This window comes from Rattus norvegicus, chromosome 1, assembly GCF_036323735.1.
Source record: "Rattus norvegicus strain BN/NHsdMcwi chromosome 1, GRCr8, whole genome shotgun sequence".
NCBI classification, from domain to species: domain Eukaryota; kingdom Metazoa; phylum Chordata; class Mammalia; order Rodentia; family Muridae; genus Rattus; species Rattus norvegicus.
The window spans coordinates 183,737,822-183,764,094 of NC_086019.1; the positions used below are offsets into that span (position 1 = coordinate 183,737,822).

General features: G+C 43.6%; 1 protein-coding gene across 2 annotated transcripts in view; it reads right to left on the reverse strand.

Moving 5' to 3' along the window:
- Positions 1 to 191: 191 nt before the first annotated feature.
- Positions 192 to 26,273, reverse strand: part of Dnah3 (dynein, axonemal, heavy chain 3) — a 172,819-nt gene continuing 146,737 nt past the window's right edge. The window contains exons 53-61 of one of the 2 annotated variants that reach the window (NM_001427640.1): positions 22,745 to 22,970; positions 18,024 to 18,268; positions 15,996 to 16,112; positions 11,392 to 11,546; positions 9,751 to 9,918; positions 8,125 to 8,267; positions 5,904 to 6,108; positions 4,294 to 4,431; positions 192 to 1,968 (exon numbers count right to left, since the gene is read on the reverse strand). In NM_001427640.1, coding sequence (NP_001414569.1) covers positions 1,615 to 1,968; positions 4,294 to 4,431; positions 5,904 to 6,108; positions 8,125 to 8,267; positions 9,751 to 9,918; positions 11,392 to 11,546; positions 15,996 to 16,112; positions 18,024 to 18,268; positions 22,745 to 22,970 — 1,751 coding nt within the window. In that variant the 3' untranslated portion in view covers positions 192 to 1,614. The remainder of the gene's footprint in view (positions 1,969 to 4,293; positions 4,432 to 5,903; positions 6,109 to 8,124; positions 8,268 to 9,750; positions 9,919 to 11,391; positions 11,547 to 15,995; positions 16,113 to 18,023; positions 18,269 to 22,744; positions 22,971 to 26,273) is intronic. The other variant, XM_039101168.2, reaches the window with a different exon arrangement.

Below are 26,273 nucleotides of genomic sequence, written 5' to 3' on the forward strand. Positions count from 1 at the left end.
ACTATTAGTGCATTCTGATTTGTCTACATATTAGGGAAAAGGGTGGTTTCTTTCTTGGAAAAACGTACCTTTAGTGACCTAGTTTGAGTAGGAGTGTACTTCCTTATTACCAGGCACTTGCTCTTTCTGGGCACTTGCATAGCTTGTTCATCTCAGAGTTAGTTGACCCCATAAAGAAACCGAAACTAAAGTTTTCTGGAATACCTTTATTTTAATCTGAGGCTTGCCACACACTTGGGAATAGTCACAGGTCCTGAATTAAGGCATTTGTTTTTAGTAAAGAGACAGAAAAGCCAGACCATACACATTAAGACTCAAACAACCCATTTCTGCTCCACTCTGAATACCCCAAATAAAGCCACTTAGAGCCCAAGAGCTACATGAGAGAATCAGGGAAGAATACCTGAGGAATCTGATGTTTCTCTCTCTCTCTCTCTCTCTCTCTCTCTCTCTCTCTCTCTCTCTCTCTCTCTCTGCTTTGGGGAGAAACAAGAGTTGGAAATTCCTTGGACACAGCCATGTGGCTGGAACTACAATGTCTTCCAAGAGTCTACATCAGAACAGCCAAGTCCGTGGCCAGCAGGCAGCACATGACAGTGAAACAGACATGGAGTCAAGAGCCAGAGAACTTCCACCTGGTATACAATGTGTAAGAGCTCTGTGGTACTCTCAGGCAAGCTTGTTCATGTCCCTGAGCCACCAGGTTGGGAGGACAATCATTCCCAGCATATGGGAGTGAACAAGTTGACCCAAAGCTTGGGTACAAACCCTGCACACAATAGGCACACATTTCTCCAGGAAGGAGAGATGAGAGACATTAGCCCATTCATGTGACTGACATTGAAGCCAGGCTGAGAATGTAGCTCAGAAGAGTGCTTAAGGTCCTGGGCTCAGTCCTTGACACCAAGCAGCAGCTGAATTTCTACCTCTGACTGTCTGGAACCTAATCAGCACCAGTAAAGTAGAAGTGATAATCCTCACCACCCTCTCTCTCGAAAGAGAGAGAGTTCAGCGGGTGAGAGTGCTTGTCGCTCCTGCAGAGAGCACGGGTTCAGTTCCCAATATCCACACAGCAGCTCACTATGTGTAACTCCATTTCTAGGCATTTAATACCCTCTTCAGACCTCCTTCAGTGCCTATACTCATATACTTGCACTAAAAATGGCTTAATAAAATATACTAAGAACTTAAAAAAAAAAATCAAGCCCTTCTCAATCTCTAGTGGAGTCGTGATGGCTACACAAGTAGGTCAGTCAGGGAAAGAAGTGGCTGAAATTCTGTGACCGTTACAGCCAAAGCCAAGGTAAAGAAAATAACCTCAAACAAGCTTAAGCCAAACCACCACAAGCCTAGGTGGGGAGTCACATTACCCGTATTTCAGTTCAGTAGCTATCGGATTTGGTAGCATTTCCTACCTTTTTGTGGTTCCTGCAGCCATGACATGATAACGATAATAATGATAATGATCTACTTTACAGGGCTTCTGTGAATTGTCTGGATCAATTGATGTCATCATTAGATCACTGTCACCCCTCCCACTGTGTAACTCAAGAAAAAAGGCTACTTTGTAATGTAGAATAACACCATTTACTCCCAGTTTTGTGACACCTGCCATCAGTTATCCAGCTGGCACAGCGAGGCCACGCCTCGGTTTATCCAGTGCTTTTGGGGCATGTCTGTTGGAAGCTCAATGGACAGGACATAGTTAGTAGAGTGGCCAGTGGTAGAGAGGGTGCCTCTCCGAGCACTCGTCTTATACACTGGACACACGTAAATGTCCTGATGCAGGAATGATGCACTCTCTCCGGGTTTCAGCCAAATGATGGGCAATGGGTCATAGAGGATTTTGGGGAGAGATTCTCCAATCTGCCTGATTGTCCTGTCCCAACGGGCACCCTCAAGGAAAAGTCCTTTGATGTAGGCCCCATCTTCTGGGATATTCTCCATTGTTGTTTCTTTTGATGTTACCTGAAAGAGTAGAAAGCTATGAGTTTCATAACATGCCAGTTTCCTTGCATGTGGTTCCAATAAGAACCACCTGGCTGCCGGGCTTGCTTCTGTGATAAGCCTTAGCAGATGTGATCCAAGTCTGGTTCCTAGACAGCTTCCTGTTCTTATATATGGTGGACACAGACAGTACAAGAAAGGAGGAGTCAGGAGGCCACACTGAAGGCAGCTTAGTGACCTTATACAACTGCTCCTCCCCTCTGGGACCTGAATCTAGGAAATGAAGGGTCAGATTCTGAATCTCAGGCAGGCTAATGAAACAGTTGGGGGTGTGTGTATGTGAAGTAGAATAATAGGGTTTTTTTAATTTACTTTTTTTTTCTTTTTTTTTCTTTTTTTCGGAGCTGGGGACCGAACCCAGGGCCTTGCGCTTGCTAGGCTAGCACTCTACCACTGAGCTAAATCCCCAACCCCTTTATTTACTTTTTAAAAAACAAGTTTCTCTGTTTCGAAGACTTGTCCCGACTAAAGAATCAGCTCAGAGAAAGCCTGAAAAGTGAGCTGGTGAGCTGGTTAGTTTTCAATGTCAACCATGCCTTAGTGAGGGATTGAATGCATTGGCCTGGCCTGTGGGCACATTTATGAGAGACTTGTCTTAATTGAGGTGAGAAGGCCACTAAATGTGGCCTTTTCACGGGCTGGACCCTGGACTGTGTAAGACTAGAGAAGGAGCTGAGTACTTGCATGCCAGCAAGGGTCCACATGCTCTCTGCTGATGCCTAAGTCAGCTCCATTTGTGGGTCACAAGACCTTTGGGAGTCAAACTAGCCATTCACAGAGGTCACCTAAGACCATCAGAAAACACATATTTACCTTGCAATTCCTAACAGTAGCAAAATAACAGTTAAGTAGCAATGAAAATAATTTTATGGTTGGGAGTCACCACAACAGGAGGAACTGTATTAAAGGGTCGCAGCGTTAGGAAGGTTGAGAACCCTTACTTTACATTCCTGCCTTGATTTCGCTACAGTGTTGCACTTGGAATTGTCAGCCAATTCCTCCACTGAGCTACTCGGCTCAGTGTATTTTGTTATAGCAAAAGCAAGGAAACTACAACAGTTTCCAGATGGCATGGTTTAGACAGGAGAAGTGACAACCTTGGCTTCCTCCATGTAGAGCAGAAGATAGTATAAGGACTGTAGGGAGTAGTGGAGATTATGATGGACTGGAGGGTTACAAGCATTTAACATCATTCTAATTGTAATCTTTCCATCTCTAAGGACCATCTAAAGCATCCTTCCAAGTGAAGGTGCAGAATAGACAGGGGCTAGGGGAAATCCTTGCATTTTTCTTGCCATGATGGTGACAGACTTTTCCTCTGGAAAGTTAATTTCCGGGGTGTGTGTGTGTGTGTGTGTGTGTGTGTGTGTGTGTGTGTGAGAGAGAGAGAGAGAGAGAGAGAGAGAGAGAGAGAGAGAGAGAGAGAATGCAAATATCAAAGACCAACCTTGAAGAGTCAGTTGTCTCCTCATATTCATGTGGGCTGCAGGGATCAAACTCAGGTTACCAGGCTTGAATGCAAGCCCCTTTATCTGCTGAGCCATCTCGCTGGCACCAAATTCTTTTTTCTATGCTCAGAAACAAGGGCTTGGGAGCAGCACTGTGATTATATCAAGAATAGCTTCTGGATCTGATGATTTTTTGAATTTCCTCTGATTCTGTAGTTATGTCTCCCTTTTCATTTCTGATTTTGTTAATGTGTAACACTCTCTGTGTCCTCTCATTAGTCTGGCTAAGGGTTTATCTATCTTGTTGATTTTCTCAAAGAACCAACTTTTGGTTCTGTTGATTCTTTCTATGGTCCTTTTTGTTTCTATTTGGTTGATTTCAGCTCTTGAGTTTAATTATTTCCTGCCTTCTACTCCTCCTGGGTGTATTTGCTTCTTTTTGTTCTAGAGCTTTGGTCCTGCTAAGACTGAACCCCCAGTGAACGTGATTGTTGGGGGGGAGGGCGGTAATGGGGGGAGGATGGGGAAGGGAACACCCACATAGAAGGGGAGGGGGAGGGGTTAGGGGGATGTTGGTCCGGAAACTGGGAAAGGGAATAACATTCGAAATGTAAATAAGAAATACTCTTAATAAAATTAATAAAAAAGTTAAAAAAAAAAGAAGAAGAAGAAGAATAGCTTCTGGAGCCATACTATGCTATGCCAAATTCTGTACGTGTTCCACTTCTGAAACATTTGTTGCTCCACACAACCAAATATTTGTATTTAGAAGGAAATGAACAATGATGTTTTCTTAGGTTGCTTCCCCTGAGCTGTTCCAACCCTCAAGATTTCCTACCTCAAATTCAAATCCAATGTGGTCAATGGGGATGGTATATTTCCTGGCATAATTCTGAGAAACTCCCGTCAAAAAGGACTGTGTGAAGTAGAATCCAGAGATCCAAAAGACCACAGGGGGGCCTTTGTTGATCCATTCCTATAGACCCATACAAATCAAAATTGAGAATCTACAATACATCAATAGTAGGTTAAAACAAAGTGAGTATGGGACTGGAGACATGGCTCTGTTATTAAGAGCACTAATGCCCTTGCAGAGGACAAGAATTTAATTCCTTGCACCCATGTCAGGCAGCTTACAACCATCTCCAGGGATTCAACTCCCATCTCCTGGCACCAGCACACACGTGTGCCTAACAGGTAGACATACATACATACATACATACATACATACATACATACATACATACACATAAATTAATTTTTCCAAGACAGTTTCCCTGTGCATCCCTGGTTGTCATAGAACTTGCTCTGTAAACCAGGCTGGCCTCGAACTCAGAGATCTGCCTGCTTCTGCCTCCTGAATTCAGGGATTAAAGCCAGGTGCCACCACTACCCAGCAAAACTTCATGTGTATAAGTGTTTTGCTGACATTTATATCTGTCTATGCACCACCATATATGTGACCCAGGCTTGAGGCCAGAAGATGGTATCAGATTTCCTGGGACTGCAGTTGTCAGCCACCACGTGAGTGCTGACAACTGAATCTGAATTCACTCTTAGTCACAGAGCCATCTCACCAGCCCAGTGAAATAAATCTTAAAAGAACCAAGAGAGGTATGGATATGATAGTCTTTGCTTTTTCATTTTTCTTGACAAAACAGTCCTCTTGGTTTAACTTGCACTTTCCCATTTTTGAAATAAAGTACAAAAATAATGTATTTCTACTTTAAGCAGGGGTGCAATACTGAATTGGAGACACAGTAGGGAGAGGTAAGGACCCTAGCAGGGCAATGTATGTCTCCTCTGAACTGAATAACAGCTACCATCCCCAGCAAGAGTGGCCGTGCACAGATGGAGTACATTACTGGCTGGGGGTGGTTGCTGTTTATGCCAGACAAACATCTAGATTTATCTCTCCTACCCTGTCTGGGTTTTGTTTGCTTGCTTGCTTGCTTTTCTTTATTTTTCTCATTCTAGAGGTTGAACTTAGACCTGACAAATGATAATCAAGTACTCTACCATAGAGCTGGAACCCAAGCCCTATGTGTGAAAACCCAATGTCTATATATCAGCTCAAAATTTTTCACATTACTACACAGCCTCAGTATATCCATTGCCCAAATATGTGCTTTGGACCTCCAGGTTGTGACATTTATCTAGTTTTTACTCCTACCTCTATAAATTAACATCTCTACGATCTTTGAAAAGTATCAGTGCAAGGCCCTGGCTTCGATCCCCAGCTCCGGAAAAAAAAAAAAAAAAGAAAAGAAAAAAGAAAAGTATCTCCCTTCTTCCTTGACACAAGTCTGGAAAGGTCATTCCCAAATAATCAACCTGGGATGCCACATAGCTGCCAACCTTCCTTCCCAACTTCTATTCTGCTATCTCACAATGTCTTCTCCACCCGAGTGAGCTACCAGGTATCCAATTACCCAGATTCCCAGGTACCTGGAAGAAGGCCAGGCGGGCCAATAGGTCAGCCACGTAGCCCCCCAGGGGCTTCAGTGATGGGTAGGACTTGGCTGCCCACATGGCTGGCACTTTACCCACGATCATACTATTGAAGACTTCCTCCAGCTCTGAGGACATTAGGACTTGCCCTTTGATGGCTCGGCCAAGATCAATAAGGCTTCTGCGAACCACTTTGGTCAGCCTGTAAGGATAAAGAAGCAGCTGAGCCTGGCTTTGCAGGGGTTCCTTCCTCCCAAGTACACCAAATGTGTTCCTTTTATCTTTCTCCCTCTTCAGAGGTCAATGTTAGAAGAAATTCAATCACCTGTAACATTGCCACCTAAAAATAACTTTGATGTGTATCTTTGTTTTCTTTAGAAACACAACCTTGTTTTTAATAACGTCATTCCATTTTGCCTTTTTGTAATCTATCTTTCTTAGCACATTGTGAAATCTTTCCAATTTGATGAGTCCCTGCCACAGGCTCTCAAGTGCTAGAATTGCAGGCATATGCTCTACAGCCCAGTTCCAAATTGTGCTGTTGCTGTTTTGTGTGTATGTGTTGCACACGTTCATGTAAGTATGCATGCATATATAGAAGCCAGAGGTTGACTTTGGTGACTCTTTACCTTATTGTCGTGAGACAGAGTCTTTCACTAAGCCCAGAGCTCATTGATTGCCTAGACTGATCATTGAACATAGCGGTTTTCTGCTCCCCTGGGCTGGGGTTGCTGGTGTCCACCACCAGACCTAACTTTCTGTGGGTACTGGGAATCTAAACATAGGTCCCCATGCTGGCATTGAAAGTACTTTACCCTTGAGCTATTTCCCTAGCCCCCAAATTGTCCTTTATAATGACTATGCAGCATTCTATTTTATCCAACTATTTCCCTACCATTGAAATATTATTTTTTTAAGCTGGACATGGTGACACACACTTTTAATCCCAGGACTCAGGAAGCAGAGCCAAGTGGATCTCTGTGAACTCAAGGTCTATGTAGTTTCAGACAACCAGGGCTACATAGTAAGATCATGTTGGAAGGAAGGAAGAAAGGAAGGAGGGAAGGAAGGAAGGAAAGAAGGAAGAAAGGATTATTTGTAGGTAGTTAAACAACATTGCTAGAAAAAAATCTATATTTGCTTTGTGTAAATTTCAAATTACTTTCTTACTAATATGTTTTTGATCAATGAGTGCCTATGGTTTAGGACTTTTGATCGGCATTGCCAAAGTTGTTCTTTTTACAGACTATGAGGTATATACCTGAGGAAGGGCAATCTACAAGCCAGCAAGACTACCTTCCTCTTTCTGACCTCTCTATTCTGAGGCATGCCTCAGCCCAGAAGAGTTGACAGAGTGTGCCCCTCACCCCAAAAACCTGCCACCAGAAAGAACTTGTAAAATCTCAACCAATCGGGCAAGAATATGAGCAAATTCAAAAATTCATTGCAGGAGGAATGCTTGCTAAGGAGTTGGGAGGCAAAGCTGTTGCCTGGGGATAGCATCCCAGATCTCTATTACACCTAATTACAGCTTTCTTGTTATCTTGTTCTGTTCTTGCAACGATGACCACTTTCAAGGTTTTGGTACCTAAGGAATTCTTGCCCCAGAAGACACAGTCACAGACCCCTGAATCAGAAGCTAAACTGGTACCTAACCATTTGGGACTTCCCCTGCTATGGATGGATGGACAGAAACCAGAAATGTGGAAGGATGGTAGACTCATATTGACAGTGAGGATTTGTTGCCCTCTTCTCTGGTATGGAAACAACCACTGATAAAGGCCACTGAAGATCTTGGTAGCCATCAAGGAAAAGTTCCAACTGTTAGAGGGGAAGACATGAGAGCTAGATCTAGATGAATGAGTACTTAGCTCATTTTGCTGAATTTTTCATCTGTAAAGTAGTGGTAGAAATTAGTAATGTCATATCACACTTATTATGTCTGGTTCTAATGAGAACTATAGTGTCTGGAGTCATATCTGACACTAGTGGCTCCTTCAAAAATGCTTTGATGACTACTTCTGCTATTTAGCTGAAGGAGAGAGGAATGGGAATGATTTAATATTTGGTCAACACACTAGGGTCACTCCATTTTACAATTCTCCCCTTGTGCAGGGCAAACAACTTTCTCTGCATAGCAATATCTTATCGAGTGTCCCTTTTAAGTACTCCCCACAGGTTCCAACTTTCAAAATCCAAGCAATATCATCAGGCCCACCTGTTGAATCTGATGAGCTCCTGCCTTAGGACGGTATTCATAGACTCCTCATAGACCACAGGGTACAACTTCATGACCTCTTCCAGGTTAAAGTCTTTGGGAAGCTTGGAGAGTATATCCTGGGCCAGCTCCTCAACCACTTCCTTTAGTACAGATAAGAGAAAGGGAATGAGAAGTAACACCAGCAGGCTTTATTTGGACACACTTGATGTAAGCATTGGCCCTTCCTGGGAACTCTGCCACAGAAGCCAGTTCTGCTCCTTAGAGGGAAGGATGGCAATTATCAGCTCACCAACCTTGGAGAGGACATTTCCCAAAATGTCAAAATAATGAGCAACAACAGCCCTGTCCTTGCAGCTGTGGCCAGACAGGCTATTCCTTAATCAGTCGGTAGCCTCAGGACAGCATTGAACACTGGCTCTATCTTCAAGGTCACTGCCAAAGAGAATCCCCACAACTCTCAAAGTTGGAAGGTCTTTCTCAATGCCAGTGACACTTGGGAAGGTAGTAGGTCTAACTCTAGCATTGAGCAAGACAAGCCTGTGGCACTGGAATTAGCCAAGTAGGGAATGAGACAGTGGACCAAGAGGCAGAGCCTGATAGCTCCCCTACCCTGCTGGGGTTAGTTGGCTGGATAGCAGTTCCTTCCCTATATTAGGACACACTAACCAGAACACTTAAAGTGAAGGAACACAGTCAGCAAGAAACTGACAAGTGTTGAATGGGAGGCAGCTCAGAAGGAGAAGGTGAAGACAGGATGGGAGGGAGAAGGGGGGAGGAGGGAGCAAGGGAGCAAGGGGAAAAAGAGAGAGAAGGAGAGGGGTGAAGGAGAGAGAGAGAGAGAGAGAGAGAGAGAGAGAGAGAGAGAGAGAGAGTGTGTGTGTGTGTGTGTGTGTGTCTCAGACAGGAGACACAGTTCTGAGTCTGGCTTTCCCATTGATTTTATGAAGGCCATGAAGCTGGCAGATCATGTCACCTCTCATAAGGTTTTTTTGATTTTGATTTTGTTTTTGTCACTTATACTCCGAATAGGATAGTGTTTCACACAGTATGCACTGGGACTGCTAGAAGTATGCCAGCCCAACTGTGGTTGTAAACAATGTTGAATTACATGGTGAGAGAATTAACCTTTTCAAGTCTTGATATCCTTCTCTTTCCATTCTTTCCAAACAGAAGGTCTCAGATTGGTGCTAATTTGACAGCTCTCTAACACTCAAGGATCCATCTCTCCCTTTAACAAGAGGCCACCAAAGCCTCAGCTCTAGGACTTTGGCTAGCAATATCACCCCAGAAGAACGTCTTTCTTCCTTCTGTCCCAACCACAACTTAATGGAAATTATATTAAGTCTCTGCTAATAGTTTTCAGTTGCGATTTTTAAAAATTTCTGAGCCAAAATGCATTTAGTTTTAAAGCATGGATATAGAGTATAAGTGGTATGTAATATAGGAAAATCCATGAAGATTTTTATAGAAATAACCAGCATTGTGGGAGCTGTTTCCTTTGTGTTCTGTATTTAAGGACCTGGCAGTAGGACCGAAGCACCCAGCCCAGAGATAGATCCCAGGGTCCTTTGTTCCTGCCTTCACCTGTAGTCCTGAATGCCCACCAGAGGGAAGCCTGGTTACCTGAGGAGACTTCCCACTCCCTCCAGACTGTCTTGGCAGAGTCAACAGCACTCCTTGGAAGAGCTGGTTGGTTTCCTGGTTGTCCTTGGTGATGTCAGCATTCTCATGGAGACCAAATACTCCAGGGTGTGCTGTGATGGGGAGGGTCCTGAGGTACTCAATGTATGACTGGAAAGGAAATCTTCAATTGGTATGGATGTAGATCCCCTGAGGTCCTACAGGGTGGCCCAGGGCTTGGCTAAGCCCTTCTTAAAAAGTCGGTAGCAGGGGTTGGGGATTTGGCTCAGTGGTAGAGAGCTTGCCTAGCAAGCGCAAGGCCCTGGGTTCGATCCCCAGCTCCGAAAAAAAGAATAGAAAAAAAAAAAGTCGGTAGCACTGCCTCTATTTCTTAGCCAGAACAGGTGAGTTAACCCCAGGCCATCCTCATGCAGTTTCCTGAAGAGCAATCTGATAGGCTTGAGCAGTTTTCTTCCCTCCTTTGGCCTTCTCTCTGTTCCTAAATTATTGACTTTAGAGTTAACATAGATCTGGGTTTGGATCCCAGTGTTCAGTTTTAAACTAACTGTAAACTGGAGCCAGGCATCTAAAATTCCAACTCTATTTATCTGTAAATGGGGAGACAGTGTCATAAAGAAGGCTCATAGTGGGAAGAGTGGGGTCTTTTGCTGTGTTCCTCCACAGTTCTTGTCTTCATATTTCTCTTATTTCCTTATGGAGTTGTTCTGTCCTTTCTCTTTAGTCATTTTTTTTAAAAAAGGTAACACATAAATATATAGTGCAAGTTGGCTTCATATCTACAATTCCAGTTTAGCTTGGTCAGAGCTGGAATTATGGCTTTGTGCCACCATGGCCAGATTTTCTGTTGCCACCTTTTGAGCCCTTATTTCAGTTGCATTTATCAACTTGTTCACTACTAAGCCTTTACTTTCATATGTGTGTATGTGTGTGTGTGTGTGTGTAAGAATGTGTGTATTTGTCTGTGTATGTGTATTTGAGTGTGTGTATGTATGAGTGTACACATGTGTATGCAAGTGTGTGTATATATGCATGTGTGTTTGTGTATGTGTCGCATGCAAGCAGGCAGGCAGGCAGGCAGGCATGTGCCATGAAGTGCATGTAGAGGTCAGATGACAACCCTGAGTGTTTGTCCTCATCTTTTACCTCCTTAGAGTTAAGGCCTCTTGTTCTTCATCACTGTGTTTACCAGGCTAGCTGGACCACAGGCCTCCAGCAATCTCTATATCTCTGCCTCCCTCCCACCATGCGTGTGCTGGTATTATAGGTGTAAAGTTCCACATTTAGTATGTGGACTCTGCATGATCCAGACTGTAGTCCTGACACTTGCACATCAAGTACTTTGTCCACTGAGCCATCTTGCAATCCTCATAAGCCTTCACTTAACTATTCCTTTCTCTCCTCACTGCTCCAGATAGAATCTATTCATATCTTGAAAGACCCTATCTGCCCCGCAGTATTCAACATTCATTAAACAGTGACAGTATCTCTCTTGGAGGTTCCATGGAATATTAATAACAGATTATGGACCCTAGTAAGAAAGTCTGAATACCTGGGCTTTCCTTGGAAATATTGTAGCCCCTAGCTTCAGTCCCTCTGAGGGCAAAGATGGAGGGCATCCTTTACCTGGTAGGAGCCGTGGGGAGGGATGAAGTACGGCTGTCCTGGAGCAATGTAGTAGTGATCTGTCTCAATTTCCTTACAGTAGAATGTGGACAGCAGGGACAGCAGGAGACGCCTGTCTTTGTCGTCAGTCACTCTGCCTCCATAATTACATTCCCCTGGGAGCAACAGAAAGCAGAAGAAGCTGAGCGCAAGGACTGCTGTGAATGTATGCATTAGCTTTGAGCAGCAGTTTCTTCTAGCCAAGAAAGCCTATTGGAGCACAGGAGGTCCAAAGATACCGGGTTGCTGGTACCATACCCAGCCTTGGTTGGAAAGGTCTCTTGGGTATCACGGTAGTTATCAAAAACAGTACATGTTCAGATAGAGAGTTCATCTGGAAGAAACAATGGTATAATCATCAAAGATAGCTAGCTATTCATGTGACAGAATCTTTCAGGCATTTATTTTTCTGAGTATTTAAATATGTGCGTGCGTACGTACGTGCGGGCGTGCGTGCGTGCGTGCGTGTGTGTAAAATATGATTTAAGCTAAAGATTTTGGAATGAGATGGTCCTGAGTTAATTCTGACAGTAGCTTTTGCTTATTGGTCAGAGAGCAGTGACAACTGCAGGACCCAGTAGATAAGATATGATGCTTACAAATACATATTTTAGGAAGAAGAGATTATCTTCCACACATACTACTGTCTCAACTCTGAGCCACCTCTTCCTCATCAACATCATTTTATGGGACCGAGCTTTCTGTATTCAGATTTCTATAAAAGGAATTAGGTAATTCATCAAGTGTGGTAGCACACACCTTTGATCACAGCACTTAGGAGGGAGAGGCAGACTGATCCCTGTAAATTTAAAGCCAGACTGGTTTATACAATGAATTCCAGGACAGCCAGAGCTACATAGAATGATGTATCTACAAATACATACATACATACATACATACATACATACATACATACATACATACGTACATAAACAAATTTAAAGAATTAGGTAATTATTTGAAGGGAATAGTAAACCCAGATTGTGCATGTATGCACACACACACACACACATGCACACATGAATGTACAGGGTTTATTTTCCCATTTCCAGGAAGGGAAACTAAAATCAAGTTAGAGAGGAGGGTAAGTGGTCCAAGTTCGAGGAGCCTCATTGCCTGGGAAGTGGGTCTCGGACAGGGAGTTACGCGACCAGAAGCTCATACTGAGTACAGGGGCAGCTGCACTCTGAGCCAGGTCATGTGAATTTCTGTAGCTCTATGAACATCCCCAGGACTCCAGCAAAGTTCAGCTGGAACACACTGCAGACAGTGTCGACTATAAGGTTGTTTATATAAACCCTTATACTACAGCATTTGAAGAGAATGGGAGAGTGGTTTTTGAGCTAGGTAAGGTGGCACATGCTTTTCACTTTGAAGGCTAAAACAAGAAGGTGGCAAGTTCAATGTCAACCTGTGCTGCACAGCAAGACCCAGCCTCATTACAAGCAACTTACTCCTCTCCAGCAAATAAGAATAGCATCCTCCTTTCCCCATAGTCAGTGCTGGATATACCTGTAATCATGGCACCGGGTCCCATCAAACTTCCCCATCAGTGAAATTTCCTACCCAGGTTACACGTACAGGCTCTGGGATTTATGTTGATCAAGGCAGGTTCAGTTCTTTATAACTGCATTTCCTTTTGTAATAAGTGCACAGGTTCCTAGAAGAGCTAGGATGTAGCTCTGTCTGTCTCTAAATTCTATATTGTCCTTTTTACAGAGTTTACCAAGTTAAAAGTAGCTCACTTCAGCTCATCTCACTTTATCTCTTTGTAGATAAACCCTATATCATCTGTTAATATGGGTGGCAAATTCCAGCGTTCACTCATATCTGATGCTGGATGATTACTCTTTTGTCTCTCCTGGTCCATAGGAAAGTTACTTTCCTCTGGACTTCAGGAAGTTGGATAGAATCGAATGACAAGTTCTTGTGCCTTAACTTCTAGTATGACCATATGATATGTATATATACTTACATATATACATACATACATATATATATACATTATATATACATACATATTATATATACACACACCTACCCTATGGAATATTATATGATATGTACATGTATTTGTATACATATATATTAAGATGACAGCAAAACACTGTTAGAGCTTCTACTAATTGTGTGCCCAATAGATAAGTACGACAGCAGCAGAGATCTTTGTTGATGTGCAAAGGAGCGAGCAAGAGGTAGACCTTTGATGTAATTCATCACTGAGATTTGGGGACTATTTCCCCAGCCAGGGCTTCTTATCCTCAAGAGTATGGTTGGAAAGCTGGTCCCCAAGCTGGCTGGCAGTGATTAATTAATGACTTCAGGCAGTGCTCTACAAAGATCATCTTCCAGGACAATTCTGCACTCATTCTATGGGGTTAGGAGCCCTGGGATGGCCTTCTGTACAAGGCCCACTTCTCTGAAGTTGTTTTACCAAGCTAAGAGCCACTCTTTTGTCTTAGGCGTACCAAGTTAAAGTCAAGGTAGCATTGCATTACTAAACCACTCAAATGAAGGGTTCTCAAGCTTTGCTCTATCAACATGTTGGACTGGACAATTCTATGTTACAAGCTGTCCTATGCACATTATAGAATATTTAACTGCACCTCTGGCCTCTCCTCATTAGATATAAATAGCATTTTCCTCTTCATTACAAAAAACCAAATCCGCCTTCAGATATTGCCAACTATCCAAGGAGGTGGGGCAGAAATGCTCGGGGAATTTTAGTGCTTGGTGACAGGATCTGGACAAGCTCTTCACTCGTGGACCTGAAGGGGGAACCTGTGTAAGATCTTTAACATAACACAATCTTCCTACTGAGCTACGTGTGGACCCTTGACTAAACTATATGAGTTAATGCAGTACATTATATTTTCTCTTCTTTCCTTGGGATTTTGTTGTGTATTCTTTGAGGACAGCGAGCAAACTTTTTCTGTCTGAATTCTTCTGTATTGCAGACTAGTATATATTGAGTGATAAGGGTAAAAAAAAATCACCAAGTAATTGCTTTGATCTAATCAGCTTATAACATCCCCACTTCAAGATCTCATGTTGAAAATACTCTTCTTCCCTCCCTACCTTCTCCTCTTCTTCCTTCTTTTTATAAATCTACTACTGAGTCCTCACGCTGACCCTTCTTAAAACTTCTAGAAGTTTTCCAGGATTGTCTTCCCCTACTCTGAGATGTAATCGTGGTATTGCCTTTATGTTTTAAAAAGTTTCTCTTTCTTAAAATGTTTAAGAATTCTTACTTTGTGTTCATGGATGTTCTGCCAGTATGTATTTCTATGCACCATGTGTGCGCAGTGCCTGAGGAGGCCAGAAGAAAGCATTGGATCCCTGGAAGTGGAGTTACAGACAGGTGTTAACCACCATGTGGGTGCTGGAAAACAAACCCAGGTCCTGTGGGGCTGAGGATCCCTGCAAGCATCAAAGGATCCTCATGGAGGTGGGAAGGAAACTTGGTTCAGCATGACTTACTTAGTAGGTGTTTGCTCAAACTTCTGGAGTGTGACACCGTGTCAGTTTATTTTAAATCCTGTACAATTTTGGGAAAGAAGCTTCCCATTAACAATAATTCCATGAGCACAGTAAAGCTTCAGATATGAAAACTCTTTTGCAGAGTACATGCGACCTCTATCTACCATGAAGATGGATTTTGTAGCTTATGGATCTAGGATCTAGAGTGGTCTCTGACAGAGATAGCAAAGAGGTCACTGGGCTATAAAGTACACTCGGCATCTCCTCTATCAACCAAGAAACAAAGATAAAGGTGCACGGATGGACAGCCTGAGAGAAACATTCTGGGGTGTTGGGGTGTGCTCTACAGTAGCAAAGGCCACCAGGTTATTAACAACCTCCACTCTCAGCCTTCTGGGTGGAAACCAGGCATACATTTCCCCTACTGAGAAGACAACCTTGTGTGATTAGCATTCCTGGATTCTCCAGTACTTATCTGGGAATATGCCCTCTACAGTACTGCGGAAGAGCAGCCACCTATTCAGCCCTTCTATCTTTTACATGTGCCTGTATGTGCACGTATGTGTGGAGGCCTCAGGTATCATGCCTGCTCAGGTACTGTCCACCTTGCTTTATGAAGCAACACCTCTCATTGTCCTGGTACTTGCTATTTATGCTACGCTGCTGGCTAGCAAACTCTAACCATCTTCTGCCTCTCTAGCATTGGGATTACAAGCACATGCCACAGCTCTTTATGTGTGTTCTGGGTCTTTCTAAGGGTGCGTTCAGGTCTTCACGGTCATGTAGAAAGTACTTGATAGACTATCTCTTCAACCCATAAGTGCTTCTGTCAGTGTACTTAAAATTGTATTGTCATATATTATACATTATTTATTTATATTTTCCTACCATCTTAGACTGTAAATCACCTGACCACACGAGCCTCATCTTAATTCGGGTTTTGTTTGTATCCAACATGACAAAACCTTAACAAGAGATCAGTACCTGTTGAATGAGTAAGGGAGGGTAGGAGGCTAGGAGCTGAAGAGCAGGGACATGGAAATGGTACCAGAAGATTAGGGCAGCAAATCTCTGTCCATAAATACCTGTCAGGTAGGTCAGAGCCTCAAAAGGCACCTCTTTGTAATCATTGAGAAACATCTGGATCTGCCGCATGCTAATCCTCAGGTCAGATTCATTGAATTCATAAGGAATGTTCCAACCTGAAAGAGGCAGAGAAGAATTACAGGCTTCAGAGCTGAGAGCTCTTAATTTCCACTCAGAGACTGAGCATGTAAGGTAAGCATCATTATGGATCAAGGGCCTCTTTCAGCCCTCTGAGTATCCAGCACCCAGCCAACTATTTACCTTGATTTATTGCCAAAATGGCAGCCATTCTGCCCGAGAAAATACCCATCCTAGAATTGGTTTCCTTACAAATCTCCCCATTTGTTAAGGAAGATGTTAACATCCTGGGTTCTGTGAGACAGATTTATTCAGCCTGCCTGGAAGACTGTGGTAAAGCACAGGGCTCCAAAAATAACATGTACAGCATAGCTGAGAGCAGTAGCCATGGCTGGGTGGCAGAGCAGAGCTGGCTCAGAAATGTCTTCCCTGGAAGAACTGTGAACTGCGTGGCCGGCCCCACAGAAATTGCCATGGAACTTCCAGGGTTAATGCTTTCATAGAGGATTTTTTTAAAGATGTATTTATCTGTTTCATGTTTATGAGAGTTTTGCCTGCATGTATGTCTGTGCACCCCGTGTGTGCCTGGTGCCTGTAGAGGCATTGGATCCCTTGGAACTGGGGTTACAGATTTGTGAGCCACCCTGAGAGTGAAGCTGAGTCCTGTGTGAGAGAGGAAATGCTATCAAACATTGAACTGTCTCTCCAGCCCCTTGCAAAAAAAATTAATTTACTCCTAAACAATGTTATTTAAATTAAAAATATAACTTAATAAAACTCATATGATGGGAAAAACAATGAACAGTTGGTTTTGAGATAAATCATTGCATAGATTTCTAGAGTTCTGTGTGAGAGGAGTGGAAGGGGGAAGATAGGGATGGGAGAGAGAGGATAGGAGGAGGAGGGAATTGGGTGGAATGGGGAGGAAAGGGGTGGAAGAGAGAGGATAGGAGGAGGAGGGAATTGGGTGGAAGGGGGAGGAAAGGGGTGGGAGGAGAGGATGCATGAACTGCTACATCCCCCACCGTGGGTCCTCCAAATCTATTGAACAAGATCAGAAGCAGCCCAAGGTGAGACAGGCCATGGAGGCCAGGATGACAGCAGTTTGATGGTCTTCTAACAAGGTTAGTTGATTGGTTTTCATTGATAAATGAATGCATTATGATTTTTTAAAGTACAGGCAAGTGCCCAGGTGTATTTCAGTCTTTCATCATTATGCACATGTAATGACAGTTAACTGAAATGCTGTATGTTCCTTGGTGACAAACTCTTGGAAGAATGGTTATTGTGCCTAAAATAAATATGTTCCTCTCATTTTCTACTTCCCTAGGCAGAGATCCCCTAATTTTGGAATATCATTTTTATGTGTGTTTGCCTGTGTGCATACATGTGGAAGAAGAGGTTAACCTTGGATATTATTTCTCAAATACCATACATCTTTTTTTGAGTTTCTTACTGGGACTTAGAGCTCACTAGGCTGGCTATCTGACAAGCCCACCACCCCCCCAACATTGAGATTACAAATGCATGTCACCATGCCAGCCGTTTATGTAGGTGCTGGGATGGAAGTCAAAGACTCGAGTCTCTATGCTCCCCACCCCTCTGGGTATCACCATATATATCACCATATATATGTGTATATATATATATGTATATATATGTGTGTGTGTGTGTGTGTGTATACATACACACACATACATACATACACACACTCATATACACATACACATACATACATTTGGTTATAAGGTTGCCAGATTTTGGCAGGGGAGGGGGAATATTAAGTGAAATTTTAATTCCAGACAAATAATTCATATTTAGCATACATATTTCCTTAGACATTCCCAGAGCATGTGAATTATCTTACTGGCCACATGCCATCTGAGTGCAAACCTCCAGATCCCATCTGTGGTCCATCCCAGACACCTGGACACACTGTCATGCCTCACCTAGGGCTCCATAGTTCCTCCTCTCCTGGACGATGGCATGGAAGAAGCAAAGTCCAAACAGCAGTTTCTGCCATATAACTGGCTTTGTACAGCTCTGGAAGAACACAGGGTCTGAGATTGGATCATTGAGGTAGGAACGCAGAAGGTTGGCCCTGAGTCCTTTTGGGGGCTCATTGGTCATTTTGATTCCATTCTGGAGAATGCTGACAGGAAATTTCTCTGATGGATAGCTGGTTAGCCAGAGCCTAGAAATGCAAAGGGCATGTCATGGTTTGATTATGCTTGGCCCAGGGCGTGGCACTGTCTGGAAGTGTGACCTTGTTGGAGTAGGTGTGTCACTGTGGGCGTGGGCTTTAAGACCCTCATCCTACTGCCTAGAAGTCAGTCTTCCACTAGCAGCCTTCAGATGAAGATGTGGAACTCTCAGCTCCTCCTGCACCAGGCCTGCCTAGATGCCGCCATGCTCCCACCTTGATGATAATGGACTAAACCTCTGAGTCTGTAAGCCAGCCCCAATTACATGTTGTCCTTTATAAGACTTGCCTTGGTCATGGTGTTTGTTCACAGCAATAAAACCCTAACTAAGAGAAGATACAACCAGTTCAGAGTAACAGAATAAGTTGCATTGGTAAACTAACAAATATAATAGCTACCATCATTAACCACATCACAAATGACAGAATAATAAAGTTTAGACTTTGATTTACATAGTACCTGCTCAAATAAACTAGACACAATATATGAATAACTATGAGGTTTTTTCAATAAACTTTACATATGGAAAACAATTTGATTTTCATATAATGTTCATGTGTCATAAACTATTAAACTTTTAGAGTTTTTTCCAGCTATTTACAAATTAGATGGCAAGTCATGTCAGAAATGTAACAGGCTGGATTTAGCTCACAAGTCAATCAAGTTCCTGGTCTGGAGTAAGGCAAACCTGACTGAGTTGAAAGTAAATTTGAAGCCTGTCTGGTTCTACTGTTCAGTCTATGAGTACAATTACTATTTAAAAACTTCACGAAGTCCAGAAATACAGATTAGAGGAGTGAGCAATGGTGCTACAGCAAGTGGTACTTTCAATGATAATAACTGAATAACTTTTAAAAACAGTCTTGCCAAGTCCTATCTGACTGAGCATGATCCAAGGGCGCAGGCACAGAGTGACTCGCCTAATGCTATGTAGGTAGCATGCTCTGGGCAGTTGCCTGTGAGTGGAGGCTTAATAGGACATAGCCTCAGGCCAATAAGATTGTGGGAGGAGATGGTCCTACAACAGGACACTGCATCCAAATCCCTCATTGTGAGCCCTCAAGAACTCAGTTGTAGAACTAAGGTGTCAGTGCCAGGAGGTGGTGATGGGCATTCTAGGAGGTGACCTTGAACCTGTGTTGGCTACAGAAGGGCACCCAGGCTCTGTGTCTTCTCTCCAGTTCCTGTGGTCCTGAGTTGGACCTCACACCCCCACAGGAAGGCGTCTGCTGTCTAGGTCTGCTGGGCAGCAGGGACATGTAGAGAGATGCTGGTATGTGAGTCAGAGGTGGCCTTGGACATTGTAAACATGATTGAAGACAGTTCCCGCTAAGAGTGAAACTTCTCCCTCCAGGTCTATGTCAACTCTGCCAAGCTTGAATCTATAGACAAGTTCATCTGAGTCACTACCCACAGCACTGTGCCTCTCTGCTAAGCCCATCATTGAGGACAGGTCTTCCTGGGTCCCACAGCTACTGCCTGGTCAAGAATTTTGCATGTGAGCTTGTTAGGACACCAGACTTTGCTGTCCACTGCTGGTCAAGGGATTCACTCTAGGCAGTGAATCTGAGGTCACATGCACCATACAGAACCTCCCAGTGCTTGCTGTCCAGACTCCCTTTCTTGCTGTCTTCCTCTTCAGTGGTTGTTGGTGAAGCTCCTCAAAAGGGCATGGTAAATTTCTGCCCATGTAAAATCCTCTCCTCTACTCAACCACACTGGCTGTATGTTTGCACTGACCACAAGGTGACCTCCAGAAAATAAGCCTGCACTGTTCTCTTAACACACTCTAGTAGTCTAGTGGTGATTGAACCCATTCTGACCCCTTCTTTTGGCCTCCAAGGATCATGCTGGTCCCTACCACATTCTACACTCAGATTGCTGGAGTCTTCTAGGAATCACCCTGACAGATGTCAACTCCAATGGTTGGTTGACCTCTAAGCCACCGCTTGGGGTTTTGTCTGGCCTGAAGAGTCCCAGGTTAAAGATTCTAGGAAGCACGGGTTGGATGTTGAAGTGAAAGCACATTCACCATCTGCATGGTCCCAGGGAAGGAAGGTTATGGGATACTCCTCTGTGACCTTTCAACTACCCCCATTCCTCAGCTAGTGTTGGAGGGGGAAAGGCCATCTGGCTGGAGTTTATGCAGAACTTCTCATCCTCACCAGAAGTAAACAGGGAATTTTCTGGTAACTGTGGCCTCCTCGCCTTCCAATTGGCAGCCTTCCTGCTGCAACAAGATCTGGCCTCCTTTAATTCTTGCTGGCCTGTGATTTTAAACACAGGGACCCCAGATGAGCCCCACCGAGGGCTGGGGCCTTCAGGGTGGGTACAATGGTATTGTGTCATCCTACCCAATATGGAAAAATACCTTGTTTGAGACAGAGTCTCACTACTTAGCTCTGGCTGTCTGAAAATTCACTATGTAGACCAGATTGGCCTCAAACTCAGAGAGATCTGTGTGCTTCTTTCTTTCAAGCGCTAGGATTCAAGTCATGTGCCACCATATCAGGCACACTGTGTGATTCTTAAGCTGCAGCATCCCCAGCAGCCTGTTTTGCAGCTTCCATGGCCCAGACATTTCATGTGTTCCCTTGGATGATGCAACTGCAGGTAAACTTGGGCTGCACATTGGACAGGGGTGGACATGAGTTCTTGTCTTGTAGGCCTTGGACAGAACTCTGCTGGAGATTTGAAAAGACTATGTGTCCACCTTCCTTCTGGACACATCTGGCTTGCTGTCTCTGGAGCATCTGGCTTGGTCTGGCCTGTACCCCAGCAGTGAGCAGCAGGTTGGCTCTAAAGGAGGAAATGCTATATGGCCTCTTTAGCAGCTTGGATCTCTCTTTGTCCCCTACCTCAGTTTGAACTTTCCTGTCCCCAGAATTCAGACTCCTTTTTGGCAGTAAAGCCCTAAGAGGAAATTGAGAACAAAGTGCAAGGAAGAAAGGTGACTCATCTGTCCCTGGACCATGCCCTGTCCTGGCACAGCCCCAGAGTGACCTTAACCTCTTGTCATGATGAACATCCCTGAACAAAAGCATTTTTTTAAACATCTGAAGTCACGCCCTGTTTTGACCTGTTCAGGCTTCCGTACCAAAACAAAGGAACACCAGTGACTGTGTGGTCCTTAGACAACCACCATATTTCCGGCTAAAACAAACAAATGAAACCCCAAAGCCTTTCTGACCGTTAATCTGCCTTCAAGGCATTACTTTCTCTAACAACTCCCCCAGCATGTTCCTCAGAGTCATGGGCTAACTTCTATCCTTCACTTTCAAAACAGCCATCCCTACTTACTGAAATGTCTTTCTTTGAACACTCCTATTCATGTTACCCAATCCTTCAGACCTATCCCTTTTCTGTGACCTATGGGTTCTTGTTCAGGTATGATAAGTTTTAACAGGAAATTTGACACGTCCTAGAGATCTGGCCATAGTGAACGTCAGCTGAATAACTTCCTCGATCATATTGGCTTGTGGCTACATCCATAAGAGACTGTCTTGATTGGTGATTGGTGGGTGAGCACCCAATTCCACCGTGGACTACACCCAGAGGAGCCTAGGTTATAGGGAAAAGCATGAGCCAGAGAGAGCTAGCCAGTAAGCGTTATTCCTCCACAGCCTCTGCTTCAGCTCTTGCTCTAGGTTCCTGTCCAGAGTTCCTGTCCTGACTTCTTGCCATGGTGGGCTGTTGTAGGGAGAATTCTAGAATTTCATTTCTTTGAAAAAACTCAGAAATATTTTAAGAAAGTGTTGTGTTTTAATCCCAGGTGTGGAATGGGGGCTGCTTCCCGGCAGCTGGCTGTGGTGAGCCTAGCACTCTAGCAGAAGCACGGTTTTGCCAGCTGAGATGGTTTCTGTGATTGTGTGACTTTTAGAATTCCGGGGACTTTTCAGATGGTAGATAAATGCTAGAGCCCCAATAGGTTGTTGGTTGTTGGTTGTTCATAGGGGTTGGCTGTAGTTTATTAGTAGTTGTGTTCAAAGAAGAAGCAAGAAGAAATTAGATTCAAGGACTCTCTCTCTCTCTCTCTCTCTCTCTCTCTCTCTCTCTCTTTCTCTCTCTTCTCCCTCCCTCCCTCCCTCTTTCCCTCCCTCTCTCTTCCCCTACTTCCCTCTCCTCCCTCCATCCTTCTTTCTTTAGTGATGTGGGTCAAACTGGCAGGGATAAAGGGTGGGAAAACCAAGAACCTACAAAGGTAGGAAAGGCCAGCTACAGACTGCTACCCGGAAGTGTAAAGTGAAATAACGTTCTTGCCCATGTTGCTGTTGGTTATGGTGTTTATCATAGCAACAGAAAAGCAAAAAATACATGCATCGACATGATTCTCCCATGAGCTACCTCTTCTAGCTCGGGGTTTCTCAAGGGCAGGGCTGTTTCCCTCATTGTACTGTCAGCCACCAGCATGCTGTCTAGACCCTGAGCTGGTCCCATGGCCTTACCCAGATGGAAGGGCATCTCACCTGAAATCCCGGTTGGTGTTCTCAGGAATAATCACCTCCTCACAGATCTTCTCTAGTGCAGGCATCCAGCTTGTAGCCAGGTGGCAGTTCTGTAGGACCACCCAGGTCCCTTCATGGATGGCTTTGTGGATCATTTTGGCAGCAATAGGACCTTGGCCTTGACCAAGGGAGATCGTCTGTGTTTTGGTACCTCCCATGCCAAGATCATCAGCAAACTTCAGCAGACCTGAGGCCAAGAAGAAATATTTTTGAAACAATAGCCAGCTAAGACCAGTTTAATAGTCATGATGCAAACTGAGAGACACATAGACATTTTGAATTTAGAAATAAATTTATCAGCCTCTGTTAACTACTAAATCAGTATTTCTTTTGGTGAAGTAGATATCTACAGGCCCTGGCAAATGGATCAACAGCTAACTCTTGTTTGGCATTTTCTCTAAACGCACAGACTATTATTATTATTATTATTATTATTATTATTATTATTATTATTATTATCGTGGTCATCATCGTCGTCATTGTCATTTGTTATCATCCTCATCATTATTGTTATTCAGTATTTCCTGTTATGTAATCCAGACTAACTCAAACACATGACCCTTCTCCCAAGTGCTGAGATTACAAATCTGCCCCATGAAGCCTGAGGGCTCTGTCTTTGAACTCTTAAGGAGCAGGAAGCTAGAACTAAGACTTATGTGTAAAGTTAAGATCCTCAGTGGGCTGTGGTTTCAGACTAAAAAGGCCAAAACTCCGGCTCCTAGCTCATGGGAGCTTGCTACTGAATTGGAGCTGTGGTGGAAAAACTGAATAAATCTCCAGAGAGAAATCAAAACAAGACGCTTTCTCCACATGGAGATGAGGGACATGAATTCACAGTGATCTCTAGTTGGGGAGTTTCTAGCTGAGAAATTTCACATTAAATTAAATCCCTGGAGCACCAGTATCTATATATACAAAGTTGTCTTGTTCTGGGGACACTCATAAAAATTAACTTATATGAGGTTTCCACAGAGTAACATACATTTAGTTATAAAGAAATCACTATAAAAGTATATGCCTGACTAAGCCATCTATAATTTAACATGATAAGGGGTAGTCAGAGCGTAGAACAATCAGGGTTAATACTTCAAGGATTAGGTATAGCCTCTGAAGTGGGCCAAATGATACTCTCAGCTCGTTGAAGTTTCTCTCATGTCTGTGACTGCAGGTTAGTCTTTATAGAGGCAACTAGGTTAACATAACATCTTTAAGGTTGACCTGATTCAGTATGGGTGACTGATGTCCTTCTAAGAAGAAGTGGGGGTTAGGGGAGGCATGGATGCATAGAGGGAAGACCATGAGAAAATCATCAATAAGTCAAAGAGAAGGATGGTTGTTGCACATCTGCAAATTCCAACAGTCTGGAGGCTGAGGCAGAAATATCACAAATTTGTGGCTAGTCTGGGCTACATTGTGACTTCCAAAGCAGCCTGGGCTAGAAAGACCCTCTCTTAAATTAAACAAGCAGAGGCCTGGGGAGAATGGCTCAGCAATTCAGAGCACTGGCTGTTCTTCCAGAGGACTCTGGTTCATCCCAGCATCCACACAGTCCCAGGGGATCCAATGTCTTCCTTTAGTCTCCTCGGACACAGGCACTGCACACATGTGGTACATGGCCATACATGTAGGTAAAACATCCACACATAAAATAAATTTTAAAGCAAAGCAAACAGATTCCCTAAGTCTTAAATAAATTACATTACTTTTAAATAAAAACAATGATCCAAAGTGAGAGGCCTCAGAAGAAATCACCTCAGACACCTTTGTCTCGGGCTTGGAGCCTCAGTAACTGTGAGAGGGAAAATTTTGTTAACTCATTAGTCTGTTGTACTTTTGCTATGTAGCCTTAGCAAATTAATAGCATAGTGAAATTACCATGGAAGAAATACATGTGAGAAACAAATAACAGTGGACTATAAACCACAATGGAACTCATAATTCTACTTTAAATAATGAACAAATAGAGCTGTTAGGCTGGGCATGGTGGCTGCACACACCTTTAATCCCAGTCTGGGAGGTGAAGGCGGGGGCGGAGGCGGAAGGCAACGGCAGAAGCAGGCAGATCTCTGTGTTAACCTGGTCTCTCTACCAATCAAATTCCAGGCCAGTCAAACAAACATCCAAACTCCAAACCATCCAACCAGTCTAAAATCAAGTGGAACTTTTAGTAGATAAAGACTCCAAGCTCTGATTGACAAAGTAGACTTGTTTAAGAAATAAAAACCAGGTGGGATGGCACACACCTTTGATCCCAGCACTTGGAAGGCAGAGGCAGACAGATCTCTGATTTTGAGGCCAGCCTAGTCTATAGAGTTCCAGGACAGCCAGGGATACATAGAGAAACCTGATCTTGAAAATCAAACCAAGGAAGGAAGGGAGAGGGAAGAAGGGAGGGAGGGAAGGAGGGAAGGAGGGAGAGAGGAAAGAAGAGGAAGAGGGAGAGGCAGAGGGAGAGGCAGAGGGAGAGGGAGAGAGAGAGAGAGAGAGAGAGAGAGAGAGAGAGAGAGAGAGATCATTATAGTCCATTTTCAGTATGAGAGCTCATCACTGAACTACTGGTATATATTCACAATATTACCCCCCCAAAATTATTCTTAGTCTGCTCTGGAGGTTGGTAGGGCAATATTCAGACTTCAGGTAAAGAAGAGAAAGAATGGAGCACCTGGTCTAGTGGTGACTGCACACACCTTTGATCCCAGCACTTGGAGGCAGAGGCAGAGGTAGGCCAGTCTCTGATTTCAAGGCCACACTGGTCTAAAGAATGAGTTCCAGAACAGCCTGGGCTACACAGAGAAACCTGTCTTCTTGAAACAAAACAAAACATACAAAACCAAAAACCCAAGAATGGAGCATCTGTTTTGTTTGCTTTGTATGAATTATATTCAAAGTAAACCAAAGAGTTGACAGAGGAAAATTCTTCTGAGGTTCAGCCAATGAATGTGGAGGGAAGAACTAAAATACCATGTTGCAGGCCCTAATGCAATAACAATGCCAGAAATTATTTTTAAAGTCTTCTGATGCCATTAAATTAGAGGTTCCCCCAACAGAATTACCCAAAAAGCTTTATAAAACAGGGATGCTTAGATTTTGCCCTAAATATTTAAATCTAATTAGTCTAGGGTACACCAAGACTTTTCTTAAAGCTTTCCATGTAATTCAGGGGCAACCAAGATTGAGAGTCATTCAATGAAATGAGAAGATGATAGGAAACCTAAAGGGAAGAGGTAGAGGTTCCAAGAGCTGGCTCCTATGACCATGACTCTTCTGCCTCCAGATAGCTTATGTAATCACATCTGGCCCACAGATAGCTTATATGATCATGCCTGACTCTTCAATAGTCCTCTTTAAAATGTATATGAGTGTTTTGCCAGCTTATATGTATCTGTACCACATGTGTACCCGATATCTAAAGAACTCAGAAGAAGGTATCAGATCTCCTGGAATTGGAGTACAGATGGTTGTGAGCCACTATGTGGCTGGGGACAAAACC